The 16,293-nt window shown below is 33.0% G+C and overlaps 1 protein-coding gene and 1 long non-coding RNA gene across 2 annotated transcripts; both read left to right on the top strand.

Annotated features, from left to right (window-relative positions):
- LOC110012608 lies at positions 1,226–3,238 on the top strand. Its single transcript, XR_002287830.1, has 2 exons — positions 1,226–1,621; positions 2,622–3,238. It is a non-coding gene; the product is annotated as an uncharacterized LOC110012608 (long non-coding RNA).
- On the top strand, positions 8,902–15,057 carry LOC105170476. The gene is made up of 6 exons (XM_011091243.2): positions 8,902–9,205; positions 11,284–11,460; positions 11,792–11,917; positions 12,914–13,123; positions 14,069–14,233; positions 14,568–15,057. Exons 1-6 carry the CDS (start codon positions 8,984–8,986, stop codon positions 14,952–14,954), a joined length of 1,287 nt encoding a protein of 428 aa, XP_011089545.1. The 5' UTR covers positions 8,902–8,983; the 3' UTR covers positions 14,955–15,057.

Below are 16,293 nucleotides of genomic sequence, written 5' to 3'. Positions count from 1 at the left end.
TTTAAATTTTTTTTTTTTTTTTTTTTTTTTGCTTATTCAGCAATTTACGTCCAAATTATAATGAAAGAAGACAAGATATAAATAGAGATTTTCTGGATGAAGTCTAAGTATAATTTTAAAATATTTTTGAAGGAAAGTGTAATTTTCCTTTTTAAATAGGGTCTAAATTATGTAATTAATCCTATATAAATTATTGAACTATTTTAACAAAACATCCTATATTATTATAAGACTAAAATTGCAATTAAGTGACTCATAGTCATAGTAAAGGTACCATGTAATATGAGTGAATATGACATCATTGATTTGAAGAGAGCTTTTCCAAGGCTTTGAAATTAAAGTTTTTTAGTCCATGATTTCAGCTCGTGTCCTTTTTGAAGTAAGAAAATTTCCTTGACAAACCCTAATTAATTAGTTGAACCTAATTTTGTCAATTATAATTAAATTTAGATGGCTTACGTGATTGATTTGATAATTACTAATTTAAAATTTGGTGACATCTCTTGCCCTAATTATGTTCTTCTTCTTCTTCTTTTTAACTATTTGTCGGGTATCAAATTATTACTTTGTTTATTTTAATTATCTAATAATTTGATTCAGTTTTAATTATTAAATTTCTATGTATTCATAATTTAGTGATTTATGATTGTCATGAATAATTAGTATATATAACTTATAAATTATATATGCATAAATGCATGAACATGCATAACGATAATTTGATTAAAAAAATTATTTAATTTACAATAAATTAATTTAAGATAAATATCGATTTTTATTTATTTTTTGTTAATATTATCAAATTCGATAAATTTTAATTGAAGAATAAATTTATTTATTAAATATAAGTAAATCTCAAAATCAATAATATAATATTTTGAATCACAAAAAATTTACTTCTAATTATTTCATATTTTAACATATCATACTCCGACCAAATATCTAAGGAAAAAGGTAACATTTCTATTTAAAAAGTATGTATGGCTGCATCGTTCACTTCTCTCCAGAGGACTGGTTGTAAAAAGCAGACAGTGATTGCCCACAATCTCTGACGATATAGAGAGAGAAAGAAACATACATGTGTATACATATATATATATAGAGAGAGAGACAGTAACAATTAGAATAAAAGATTTAAAGAAGTAATGGTCAAAGAAAACCCCACCACATATTCTTTTCCTTTTACTGCACACAGTAGCAGTATACCAGTTCCAGTTCTCCTCACTGCATCTATACATACATACCCAGGACTTTCTCTGTCCACTCACCACCCCCACCCTACGTGGGGAGGACTGAGGAGGTATCGCAGACCTTTTGTGCATATGTATATATACAACATGCGTGTAAGCATATATAGCTTTCTGATCAGTATGACCTTTTGAAACTCGAAAGAAACGTCTTAATGAAGAAGCTGTCGTTTGCATCATTCCAGATTTTGCAGAGATCTTCCCGTCGCTTTCTCTGACTCTCATGAAGACAGCGACCCGCCATTTTTGCTTTCTCTCAATCTCCACTCCACCTATATATATGTATTACATATATATATATATATATATACTACTGTAGTTTCCCATGACTCTCTCTCTCTCTCTCTCTCTAGTTCTTCAATTCAAGAAAATCAGTAAGTTGAATATTTTATTTCTGTACTTGTCTTGCTTGATCATGTCAGGTATATATATATATACACTGTTTCTGCATTATAACATTCTTCATTGCATCTCCTTTAAACGCAATAATGGGCAGCTGTGGTGAGTTTTTAGGTGTAGCGTGATGAATATTGTGGTTTTTAATATGTTAGGCCTGTGATTGGGTTATTTCGGATCCAACCCATAATGGGTTCTGCTTCAATTGTAGGTAGCTCTTTTAGGGTTAGGGTTCATGCAAGCATATGTAGATATTGTTTGGGATTTTTCCACCTTGAGGTTTTAATCTTTATATGATTTGATGTGAAGTTTGGGAAAATCTTTTAAGGGGTTGAGGTCTATTTCCTTTTTTAGTTAGGAAAAAAAATGGGAAATTTGAAATAATTGTAGGTATTTTGAGGAAAAATTGTCAGATTTTGTTAGTATATGCTATAAAGGTAACTAATTTCACATAATGCAGTAATCTAAAAACTTAATGCATATTATAATCTTTAAACCTTTTAAAATTAATCTTTCCTTTTTTGGGTTTTTTAGTGGTTATTTAAAGATTTTCCTCCTTAAATTTTGGAGCATTGTTTGGCTAAGAAAGACATTGATTAGCCTCCTATGATAGTGCATTAGCAATTCTTGTTAATGTATAGATTAATTCCCTGTATTTTTCAAGTTTTGTTGAGTTTTCATGCTCAACTATTTGTATTAATTGTTTATAATAGTTCGAGAGAGCTTCCTTCCGTCCACTCATGGATAGGTGAAAGGGTTTGAATTTGCTGCCGCCTCATCCGCCCAAACGCGGTAGTAGAGATATAGGACTCGATACTACTGTGAATGTGTGAATGATGCGGGAGCTAAATTTCACCCTATTCTTGTCTTTGCTTGGACTGAAGGGAGCTCCCTTAAACTAATTTATGACAATCCTTCTTATCATGTCTCATTTAATTCTCTATTTCACAATTGAATTTTGAATTCTGGTCTTCATAGGTTTAACCATTGGCTGGGAATTTCAATTTTGTACATGAGATTAATTAAACACGTTTGGTGCAAGAGCGGCAACGGTAAACCCCTCTCTATGACCCTTGTACATTGATGCAACAATCCGTCTTCAAAACCAACGACTAATAATAACTTGTCGGTCCAAATTGCAATATTTCATGGAAGACGGATGGTCTCTATTGGTCCACCACAACCGTTGTTTGGAGTCGTACTAGGAAAGCCGTCTGCCTGATTACCGGCAGTTGGAGGAATTCCAGAGAGCCGGAGTTCAAGATCAGGTTCTATTTTATGGTGATTGGAAATTTTTGGTCCATTGCCTCTAGCTAGCTCTATTGTTTCCATTGGTCGTACGTAGTTACTTATGTGAAGAAAGCTGGCTCATTGCCAAGAGTGCCAGCTATAATCACCCCAATCAATACGATCCTTCATCCATCTTCGAACATTACTTATCTTGTTTAAGATTCATCTACACTTGTAAATCCCAGAATTCTGGACTTGGATTTGACATGGTTTTCTCTGCCTATTCGTCAATATTAATGTTATCCTTGTCACTCTTGCATGTGTACCTGTCGGATTTCCGGCAAGTAATGTTGTTTTTTTAGCTATGTTAACTAGCGGTCTTAATTCTTGTTCCTTTTGTCCATATATATATGCAATCTGAAAACAAGAAGATGACTTCTTTCCAGGATCATCAACCTAGGTACTTAAAATAAAGTCCTGAGTGGAGATAGATATGACATTAATTAGTACCTCGATTATGATGGATTAATTCGATCAAACTTGATTAAAATAAAAGGAATTTCATTGTTAGTTCCACATCCACTTCTTGTATAGTTCTTCAACACCTATGTTCCGGAAACTTAAGAATTATAATTTATTTGGGTCAAGATCACTTGTACACGTTTCAAAATGCCTCGATCGGTTTGAAAAGATTGGATTGGTTTGAAAACAAATTTACGTTTGCTCTTATTAGAGTGGATTCCATCAATCTAAAATCCTTCGATGTTTAAGTTGGATAGGAGTTTGGGAGTCTAGGTTACAATAACATAACATAAATTGAAAGAGTAATTACATTTTTTAAAATACGAAATTACATTTTCTTCAAAAAAAAATTAAAATTATAGTTGCAACCTTCCATGATCGACAATTGATATATACGGGTCAACATCTAGTCATAAAGATTTTCATGATCGACAATTGATATATACGGGTCAACATCTAGTCATAAAGATTTTCATGATCGACAATTGATAATTAAAATGGGTCATTGGGTCAGACTGATCTTATGAGACTCGACCTGACTAAAAAGACACCGGCTTTGTTTGGTTTTATATTTTTACTTTTTTCAAAACAAAATAAAATACACTTAATATTTATTTTTGTGTTTTTTTATTTTTCAACTTTCTATATATATATATAATATAAAAGAGACATGTTTTGGCAATAAATAGTAATTTTTATCTCCAAAAAATACAACATTAAACATACATATTTATATAAAAAAAGATATGATTTGACAATGAACCGTGATTTTTGTCTCTCAAATCCCAACATCAAACCTACCACCACTTATTTTAAAATATTTTAATTACCTCAAAACACAAATCCAAACATATCATTTATTTTCAACACACACTTATTTATCTATATTTTTCTCTCTCTATCTCTAAAACACAAAACAAAAACATTCAAACTACAAATCCAAACACAATGGCCAATTTTTGTTGTATTTTGCCATTTCTTGCTTTCCTAGGGATATATGAATCTATTTTAATGAACAACTACCCCAACAATAATAACTAAGCAAGATTATGCTGCTTGCTCATTTATTATATATAAATCAAAATAACGAGGATGATCTACATTATAATTTAATATAAGTAATTAATTAGTATTAATTATTTTTCATTTGTAGTGGCACTAATTAACCTACTGCCTATTTCCTCAACTGGTCTATTGTGCAGCCTACAATTGTTGGAACTTGAAGCTTAATAATTAATAGTTAATTATCTATGGCTGCTTGTTGTCCACATTATTAAGCTTTAATGCATTGCATATGGGCTAGTTAATTAAAGTGGTGACCAACCTTTACATTAATTAATTAATAATAATAATTAATTAACGCACTTCCCACATTCGCATGATGATTAATTAGGTGCATATTATATATATATATATATGTATATTTCATTATTCAGATTTTTATTTTAAATTTATAATTTTCATATTTTATATAATTTTAACAAAAAGTTTTGTAATACACAATTGTTAATTTCACCACTAATTTTTATTAATGACAATTGTTGCAAAATAATTCTCACTATTAACTAAAACTATGAAAAACTCTCTATTATATATATATAAAGAGTATATATATATTTTTTTTAAAAAAATCTAATTAATTAATTAGTGAAAGCGGATATTGGAGAAATGAGAGGGTAACTTCACCTCGTTTGGTGTTTGATGCTTTTCTAACTTTAATTTCTACACATAATTATTTACATGGGGGCGATGAGTGTACGTGTGCTTGTGTAGGAAAGCACACCAATTCTCCAAGTTTTCAAGAAACAAAAAACAAAAAAGTGGAGTTCATTGTGTGGATCGAGAATCTAAGTACAGTTTTGGTTCTTGGTTTTCTTGTACTAATTATTATTATTATTCCATGTATTTGTGTGTGGTGGGGTGGATACCTCTTTATTATTTTATTGTAATGTTGCAGGATTTCTGGAATTTGTACTTTGTAGGCTTGTTAATCTATCTATCATGTGATTTTGTATAGATTATGTTTTTTCAAAAGTGTTTGGTTTACAACAAGTGGACATATATATAAATATATGGTAAAATACACTTTGTCCCCCTAAATTATTCGTCATGTGATATTTATTTTTTAAACTAACAAATCCAACAGTTACTCCCTTGGTTGAACAAAAATGCCGCTCATGCTTTGAACAATTATATTATTTTTAATTATTTTTTTTTGTTTTCGTGAATTTAGTCATCTTTTCAAAGGAGTTCACCCTTATCGTTGGTGGAGGCGAACTCCAGCTAATAAAAAATTAAAATTGCGAAAATTGAAATAACGTATGACCAAAATACTACTTTAAAAAGTTTAAGAATAAAAATGCCAAATAACTTAAGTTATAAGATTAAAAATACATTTTATCCTTTAAAAAATGCCTTAAATTGCAATAAGAATATTCTCACTAGATTATAGCTTTTAGCTTTTAGTTTAATTTAAGAGAAGCATAAGCATAATTAGCATTGTAATTCCAAACACCTTATTTATGTACTTTAATTTAAGTTATAATCTGAAAATCAGTTAATTTAAATTTGTGTAAACAGCCCCATATTGAGGCTCAAGGCCTTAGAGAAGAGGGATAACTATAATGTCTGGAGTTTGGTGTAATTATACAAATATTTTTTGTAATTTAGAAAATTATACTTAATATCTTATATTTATTTTTGTCTAATAAATAGATCTCTTCACTAATTAAAATACACGAAATTTATTGGTATTAGTAAAAAAAATTGAATATAAAATCCATATTTACCATCGATTGATTTATTATTGAATTATTGCAGTCAAATAAATATTTTTTTGGCTAAATTACTCTTATAAAGGTAAAGATATACCCCTCGCATGCATTTGTATATATAAAGATATATAAAGGTAGTTTGATAAAAAAGAAAAAAGAAAAACATTGACTTGCAATAGTAATAAGTCAATTAGGGGTACAAATATGGATATTTATTTATTTATTTATTTTTGCTAATACCAATATATTTTTACTAACGGATGATCATTTTATTAAACGAAAACAAGAGTCAAGGTACTAAATGAAAATTTTCAAACCTTAGGAGAGGGCAGTGCAATTATCCGTAATCATAATTAAACTTTACTGTGACAAATGTTTGGCAAAATTACATTTGGTCTTTTTTGACAAATTTAGTCATGAACATTTCACATTTGGTTCTTTTTTAATAAATTTAGTCATATGTTAATAATTTTGGTCCCCTTCAAACTGTAATGGATCTCAATTTTGGTCTTGTAATTATGAGTCATTAGGACTAAAATTGTCAATATAGGACTAAATTTATCAAGAAGATCGAATGTAAGATTTTTAGGACTAGTTTGTCAAAGAAAGAATTAAATGTATAAATAAAATATGTTACAAGACCAAAAGTGCTAATGACCTAAAGTTACGAGACAAAAAATATAATTTTCCCCAAATGTTTTTATCTTATCTAAAACCATAGCAGATATTTAAATATGGGTAATACTTAATTTTTGTATTAATTTTAGTTGATTGTGATCAATAATATTAATTTACTATAATTTTATAAGTTTATTTATGATAAAAAAATACTTTTTTTTTTGTAGTGATATGTATGTATGGATCTTGGGTTGCTTAGGTGTACTTTTTGAATATAGTTTGGGGTTGTACATGCATTATTTTAAAAAAAATATATAACTTGACATAAAAATATATAGATAAAAATATCCATTATGTTCACTAAATAATTATTTATTTATTCCACTAAATTTGATAATAAGGTTAATATTTTGAATGTAATTACAATATGTATTTGTCTAATTAATTATGAATTAAAATGCTGTAGATGTAATCACTATTTCTGAATTCAATTATTTTATAATCAACTATAAAATCATCGGGCCAAACTGGGCCTCATAGTTTAGAGCCCAAATAGCTTAAAGGGTTTGGATGTTTGGGTTCGAATCCAATTTGAGCCCATTAGCCCGTTCGATTCGATACTGAATTTTATCATTAATATTAAATTGATAATGTAAGTCCTATAATTGCTAATTATACCCAAATTTATCATTAAATTGCTATACGGTAACTATTAATTTTGGTCCCTAAAGTATGTGATTTATCCAAATTTGGTGCATCTTTTTCCTCTTTATTAAATTTAGTCCCTCAAATTTAAAGATTTCATCAACTTTGGTCTTGCGGAGTTGGAATGAGTCAAATTCATGCCTTCAATTTAACATGTAAGGTGAGGCCATTAATTTGTTAAGGTGAATGTTGGTTTGATTCTATAGCAACACATTCATGTATTTTTTCAAACAAATTCATTAATATTAATGAATTTTTAATGGAAGGATCAAAGTGGATAGAATTTCTAAATTTAAGGGATTAAATTTGATGAGAAAAAAATATGAGGGATCAAATCCGAATAAATGGGATACTTGAGGACCAAAAGTAAAATTTACCCAATTGCTATGTATATATTTCCATAATATTAAAGGAAATTATGCTGACGCTCCTCGAAAAATAGCCAAATTACGCAAACCATCCTCAACTCTCAGGACTCACATTGCAGTATTTTTAAACTGTTACATGTCTTACATTGTCCTCTGTTAATCTTTTTTTGTTCGAAAAATATTAATGTCATCGTCTGAATTATGAAATTTCAATTTCCCCGTTTGATTCTTAGGTAATATTTTGACAAACTTTTTATGAACGAATATACCCTTATAAATGGGGAATGTGATATTTCATACAATTTTGGGGAGTTTAGACATAATATTTCCAAAAGATTGATATTCTATTATTTAGACTACCCATATACATAAAATATGCTCCAACAGCTAATATATGTTACGCCGTAACATTGAGCTATGAAAATATGCCCACCCATAATCAAACATATAAAAAAATTCAATAATTAACTATATTTGTTCTATGATTATTAATCATTAATTTTAAAAATGAGGCTAAAACATTAACATAAAATACAATAATCATAGCTATTATTGTATGAAAAATCTCTTCTTTTTTTTTTTTTAAAGTAGTGAGATAAAGTCTAGTGTTTGGGCTTATATGAGCAATAATAAATAAGTTGATCAAATTAAATTGAGTAAATTACAATCAACTACAACAAAATTTAGTATAATTGCTATTCTCGAGGTTTGAAAATTTATTATTATATTTAATTTTAATAATCATTCAATGACTAGTTTAATTTAACAGTCTCTATTAGATTTTAATTTTTTTTATAGTAAATTAAATAAAATGTTCTTGTAGACTAAATAAATGTTTTTGTTTAAAATATTTCAAAATTTTCATCCGACCCCGTTCCTTTATTTATATATATATTTTCAATTTTTTGTTTTTAGAAATGCATAAAAACAAAATGAATAATTTCGGACATTTATCTAAAGAAATATTAATATAATTTTTTAAATAATAAAAAAGAATTATAATTTACCAAAATAAATAATGATTATAAAGGAGAAGTGAGATGGGGGAGCGAAAATGAAAATCCGTTGACAGTAGAAGAAACAGAAAGAGAGAGCTCAACCGACTGAGAATTCACTTCCATTAATGGCTTACAGGAGGCGGCAGCAACAGGGGAGGACTGGCGCTCCCTACTCCAATAATTATGACACTGCCGCTTTGCCGGACGCCATTACGACTTCTTCCGCCTCCTCTCTGGCCGCCAAAGCCATCAGAGCTTCGGCAGAGTACAGGGACTCCTCACTGTCTACCGCCTATGAACAGTCAGCGCTCTCTTCGCCACGTGATTCCGCTCTTTCCTCTGCTAAGGTGTAATTTCTAGGTTACTGTTTGTATTGTCTTGTGGAGTTAGTGTGAAGTGGTTTAAGTTAACTGTTGTTTCGCTGCCGTATTTAGTTCCGACCTATTTGGCTAGCGGTATTGAGTTTTGTTTTGTGCTGGGTTTTGGTATAGGTCAATTGTGTGGCTCTCTTTTGATGTTCCTTTTTGTGTATTAACCCACCCATTGTGCTTCTATTTTGTAATGGTTTTGTGATCTGTGATAGGTTTGTGAAATTTGGAACTTGAACTTTAAGTGGAATTGTGGCTTGTTACAGTTGCATTCTCTAAAATGTTTGGGTTGGTTCTAACTGGGTGGTGAAACTGAGAGGTCATGCATTTGCTTGATTTTGAGACAAGAAAGCATGTTTTAGAGGAATGAAATAGTTTTCATTGAAGTTCTGGTTGTGATGTAATATTGATTTCTGGGTCATGGGTAGCTGGAGGATCTGAATTTCGTGAAGTAATCAAGATATGCTAGGTACGGTCTGCGAATGGATGTTGGTGGCCCAGTAGTTGTTTCCTGAAAATTATGTTGGTAAAACATAATTTTTAACCAAGAATCCACATAGTGTGCTGGTAAAACATTAAATTCTACCAATGTTTTCAATCTTCCTAGTTCCCATCATGCATAAAACTGTTTTACTTGATTGGACACTTTCTGGAACACCTACTGCAAATAGTCCCTTCCGAAATAACTTGCTCTCAACCCCTTTCAGATATGAGATCAATATTCTCTTCGTATATGTATACGGATTTTTAAAATTTGTTTAAAAGCCTACTAGCCTACTATTTTCTTGAATTCAAGCTCAGTTTGCCACATTGTTCCTTTGGTTCTTTACATCAAGACTTTTATGATGCCAAAAGTTGGCAATATAACGATGACATAACCAAATGTCTTCTGGTAGCCATTTACCAGTTACCAAAATATTTCAATTGCACTACTGCTGACATGTGGCAGGTGGACGGCCCTTGACTGCAATTATGTGATGCGTATAGAAATGCACGGCACGCATAAATCATTGGCAGGTGTTTCCACGATTATATGGATACATTTTGGTTTCAACATTGCTGCACAGCATTTTTTGGGTCTAAGGGCAGCATCTCTACCTGTACAGGATGTTGAAAATTTTGAAATCAATTGTGGCATATTGAGATGTACTTGGTGAACGTAGTGACTGATGCTTAATGAAGAATCTGGTGCTAGATAACTCTGCTGCGTCTTGATCATGAGAACAGAATAGTCTTAAATTCAAATTTTATGAATTTAGGTGTATGATTACTTTCTTGATTCACTCTTCAAATAATTAAGACATTGTGTATCAAATAGCATTTTGAGAACTCAAGCTAGATGGTCCTTAAACAGAATTATAGATATCAGGTGTTCAAGAGGGACATTTCGAAGTGCTATTCCTAAGCATTTTCTGCTGTGTGCGCCTATTCTTAGTCAACCTCCAGGAAGGACACTAGACTCGCTTCTTGAAACCTTGAAATCCTAGGCAGTTTAATGTTCTGGACTTGCTTTCTTATTTATACTTGTTGCATTTAGAAGTGCATGAATCTGTTTGTCTGTACCAACATGATGTGGAAAATTGTACTAGTTGATTTATCTAAATGGATCCTATCACCTTTGAAGTGCAAAAAAATCTTGTTAGCTGATGCCGTGAACACAAGTAATGAGTTCTCCCGATACAACTATGGAGCAATGTATAACCTCTTATGCCTGGTTTGATATTAGTGGCTGGATTTTGATCTACTACCCTGTTTTTTCACTCATCCATATTCACATGAGCTTTGCTTGGTGTTTTATATGAATTCTCTCTATACTTGTGTGCTTGAGTATTTTTCTGATGTCAGAATTAGAGGAGTATCTCACATGTAACAATTTAGGAGCCATTATATGTATTTGATTTTACATATGCGTGTGTTGACTTTTTATTGAAACATTTCTCATTGAAGCGTTCGGTACACATGTGATGATGCTGTTTCTGAGGTACATGGGGTGTGCTGGTCTACTAGGTCATCCTTCCTAGCTGTGAGTTTTTAATACAATCTTTTGTGAAATATAGGAGTCATCCCTCTATGAGGATACACCAAAGGAACACATGAATGAATCTAAGCAAGGATTCTGGGGGGCGCTGGCTCGAAAAGCTAAAGCAATTCTTGATGATGATAATGGAGCTCAACCACATGAAGTGCCAGAATGGACAACGACCCAGACATCTGAGAGGGCCAAAAAGGTCCAGGTGAGAGAAGTTATTGAATGAAAAATGCTTGCAGCATTTCGGCCAGGGTGAGAAGTAGTGATGCATCCTGTTTCATTGGAATTAGTCTCTATTTTATGAACTTTCTCCAATAACCTTTTATTCCAGATCTTGAGAAAAATCCACTTTTACTTTTTCGAACAGGCAGTCAATCAGCTACTTCTGTTCTGTTAACTCTCTAAATTGTATTCCTAATTTGGCTGTATTATCTTTTACTTTGATGCCATTAATTCTCTAGATTGCTATGATCCTTTATCTTCGTATGAAACATCATGGTAACCAAAATACCTGTTGGGTCTCCTGTTAATTGCAGGACCATAGCACATACAGCTCTTCAGAAAGCTATCTAAAGACTCAGAGCTCTTCATTACAAAAAGGATTAGGTGCTATTGCATCATCCCTTCAACACATTGGCGGAACCATTGGTAATGCTCTTGAGGTAGGCGTCTGTGTGGTGTTCTTAGGAAGGTGGTGGGATATTATACATGACCGTCACTCTTTTGATCCTTTTAGATCTAGTTATGTTTCTTGGTGGAGATCTTCATGATAGCTGATCCTGATAGCAAATGAGGAGTAGGTTTGTTATTCACAATTTTGACGAGATAGCATTATCAGCTGCCCCTGAGTCCTATGAACTTGAATGCTCATGAAAAGGAGTCTGAATATTAAAGCTACTATAAAACACTACTTGTAGGTGAAAGAGTGACGATATAAAGGGCTGTCTGTGTCAGCTGCTTAGCATGCATTTAGTTCCAGGGGGCAACCGTCACTTCTAGCACCCATCAAGATCTGATGTTGAATTTCAATTTATGAGTGTCACTCTAGCTATTGGAGAACTGCAAAAATCTGATTGAACATGAAAGAGAGTATATTCCAGCGTTCTTACACAAGTAGTTTCATGGATGAAAGTTTTAAAGAATAGCAGGAATAGCGTGGATAAGCTACCTTTTGATTACTTATTTCTTGGAGCATTTTCAATAATTCTCATGTGTTCTCTAACTTTCTTTTGAAAGTTGTGGAGAGAGGGTGAGTCAGCTTGAGGGGGCGTGTCATTCCATTTAATCAGAAGTTGACAGTTAACAAGGGAAGACTTGATTGGATTTAAATGGAACAAAGCATCTTGCATGATATTACTGCAAAGGTTTGTAGTGTCATGTAGTTTCAGACATATAGGAGGTGTGGTTTTTTCCTGTTTGGTCCCAGTCCTGAAAGGAAATCATACTCAAGCTTATCAATAAATAATTATGCTCCTCCCTCAAGCAGGGATAACAATTTTAGTGAGGAAGAACTTTTTCTTTAAAAATAAAAAAACAATTTGCAAGTATCTGTTAGGGTTTTCACCCTTGTCTGCTGTATAGGAACTTTTCTTTATTCATCTCTAAAATTGCGGTATTTCTATTCATCCAAAAACATTGCACGCACGTCTCATTTGCAGGGAGGTATCACGGCAGTGGAGAACCGGACTGCAGACATAATTCAAGAAACTCGCAAGATTCAAATAAGGAAAAAGGGTGGCAGCACTGTAGCACAGGACCAGGCTTCAAATCTTGGTAGCTTGCGGAAACAACATATGTTCCAGACACGTATGCAGCCTCAGTCTCAGTTACACACTGATTTGGAAATGCAACTGAAAGCATCTCGCGACGTAAGGTGGCCACTGTGTTGCACCGGTGTTAGCATATAATTATTCTCCACCAGATAACTTTCTCTTTGGCTTTTTTTGCTGTCTTTAGTTAACATGAAAAGGTTGTATTCAATACAACTTTTGTGCCTATAATGGATGTTAACTCTGACGTATTCTAAGAAGTAGTATGGTGTTAGCCATCCATTTCTGTTACACGAGCAAAATTAATATTCAAGTCTAGAATCATGGCAACCTTGTTAATGTTAAGTATTTCCAGGGAACAAGTTGTACTCAACTTTAGGGATTCAAAGAAGGGGAGCAAAAAATTATTGATGGATGTTTTTAAGTTGGTTATACTTCATAATTAATTAGACCTTCTATAAATAGTTATAACTAGTTGGACAGGGGTGCAAGAAATATTTGGAGTCAAAACGAGTGTAGTTGGCAAGAGCTCAGTGCAGGAACTTTAACTGAACGTTGCCATTTCCCCATACTAAGTACCTGGCTATCAGTGGGGCCAAAATCTTAATGCAACCCATTAATATCAAGTGCCTCTTTGACTTTAGTGGTACTCTGGATTGTATGTTCAGAGTATTGTTGATCATGTAGTTTGTTGGTTATATTATACAGGTAGATTGTCTAGACTATAATGATGGATTCTTGTCCTTGTGTCCTTTTTCATTTAAGTGGCCTTTTTCGTCTATCGCGTTCTTCTACTTCTGTTGGTCTTTTATGAAACTATAAACCAGAGATAAGCTGGTGTCGCTGCATATACAGGGATGAAACTTCTTGTATATTTGTGAAGGGTAACCACTCTCTGTTTTGATGGCACCACAACCAATATAGAAGATGCTGAGCATCACAACTATTTAAAAAATGCTCTAGATATAGCTGCATTTTTTTGACTCTTTGACATCAGATTGGTGGTCTATTTGTGAATGATGAGGCATCTGCTCTAAATCTCAGGTTGCAATGGCAATGGCTGCAAAAGCAAAACTTCTTCTACGAGAACTGAAGACAGTCAAGGCTGACCTGGCTTTTGCAAAGGAACGCTGTGGTCAGCTGGAAGAAGAAAATAGAGTCCTTAGGGAGAGCCGTGAGAAAGGAAACAACCTCGAAGATGATGATTTGGTAAGAATCTCAATCCTTCCTGGAAAATGAAGAAAGGAGTAAATCTTGTCCCATCCTAACTCCTGAACCTCTAAGGAGTAGAAAAACAAAAATCTGAAATTTTCCTGCCTATGACAATGATATCACTATTTTTGAAAGTTCTAGTCCTCCATTGTTTTGGCTTTAAAGTAAAGTAATTACCAACTGTTCTTCTCTTCTCCGCTTCATCTTTTTTCTTCTTGTGCTTATTTTGCATCTTTCTCTAGAGAATAGCTGTGGTGGGGCTACAGGTCTGGTTTGGACTTACAGATGAATACACTTCTTAACAAGTCTTATGGTTACGTTCTTTTATCAGGTAAGGCTTCAGCTTGAGACCCTTTTGGCTGAGAAAGCTCGACTCGCGCAAGAGAATTCAGTCTATGCACGGGAGAATCGTTTCCTAAGAGAGATTGTTGAGTACCACCAGCTCACAATGCAGGATGTCGTTTACTTAGATGAAGGCAGTGAAGAGGTTACTGAAGTTTACCCCATCAAGATAGCTACAGCCACTAATATGCAGTCCAACGGCACAAAGCTTTCATCCTCTCCTATCCCAACAGTTCCCAAGGGTGCAATTCCACAAGTTACCCACAATGTTTCTCCTGGTTCTTTGCCGCCCCGAGACCTCAAAGAGGCTGCCCACAATATCAAACCTTCGAACCCGTACATCCAATCGCCAGCAGAAGTTTTGAGAAGGCATTAACCAGTTTTGGTGGCCGTGGCTTGATTTCTAATGCACCAGAAGAGGTTTGGCTCTGTATGAGCATCAGTTGCCTGTTTGGTTTTGTACCAGTACATATTTGTTATTGCAAGAAAAAGAAGCTAAGAGGCATAGTCGAGCCAGCATCCACTTCCTCATATCTTCTCTTCCTTCATTATTTTTTGACTAATTAGAAGCTTATGAAAACCGCAAAAAAACTGATTACAAACTGTACATGTAGCACCCCCTACTCGCTACATCTAATTATTACTATTTCATCCCTTCTTTAATCAGAACTCATTCTATAAGTAATTCTCTTTCAACCAGTAAAATAAATTCTAATTTATCAATATAATATTATATATCACAAAAGGTATTAGATACCACCAAAAATTCATATTTACCCTCACTACATGTTCTCGTGTTCATAACCTCAAGAAAATCATACCACAACTTTAAACATAAATCCCGATAAAAGACCAGAATATTTACAACCCAACAATCAAAAACTTTGGCTTCAGAAGTCACGGCTGACCCACCTAATAAAGACGACGGCACCGCTCAAAATCCAATGTGGCTAGTCAGTGTGACCTATCTCCTGAAAAGTACGTGGCAAGGAATGAGCTGCCTACTCAATAAGTATAGCTGATCAGTTTATATATACATACAGGCAACAATTTCACGTACATGCAGTCACATCGACTAACAGTCATTATCAATAGCAACAACAAATATAAGCAGTAATACCTATTCACAAATATAAATCAAGCTATGACACAGTATTCAACATTATCGTTTATTAGCTAAGGGCCCCACTTACTCTAATTGGTATACATCAGTCAATGGTTTCGCCGGCCATCATCATATCATATACAGCACAGGATACCCGTAAGAAAGTTTGTTTTCCTTTCATACTAACTTGCAAATGTTATTACGCTTAGAAAATTTACCACCCAATTGCATGGGTCTAGACCTACGTTTGGGTCATGTTTCGTGGAACTTTAAGAAAATATTCAAAATTTTGTTGTTTTCCACGATTTTATTAAAGAAAGTTTGTTTCCTATCATACTAACTTGCATTATTATTACGCTTAGCAAATTTACCACACAAATGCATGGGTCTAGACCTACGTTTCGGTCAAGTTTCGTGGAACTTTGAGAAAAGTTTCAAAATTTTGTTGTTTTGCACGGTTTTATAAAAGAAAGTTTGTTTCCCTTTAATACTAACTTGTAGGTATTATTACACTTAACAAATTTACCACACAAATGCATGGGTCTAAACCTACGTTTGGATCAAATTTCGTGGAATTTTTGTAACTTTCAAAATTTAGATGTTTTGCACG

The sequence above is a fragment of the Sesamum indicum genome, linkage group LG9, assembly GCF_000512975.1.
Source record: "Sesamum indicum cultivar Zhongzhi No. 13 linkage group LG9, S_indicum_v1.0, whole genome shotgun sequence".
NCBI lineage: Eukaryota > Viridiplantae > Streptophyta > Magnoliopsida > Lamiales > Pedaliaceae > Sesamum > Sesamum indicum.
The sequence above is the reverse complement of the archived record's forward strand: the minus strand, read 5'-3'. Positions and strand labels throughout refer to the sequence as shown.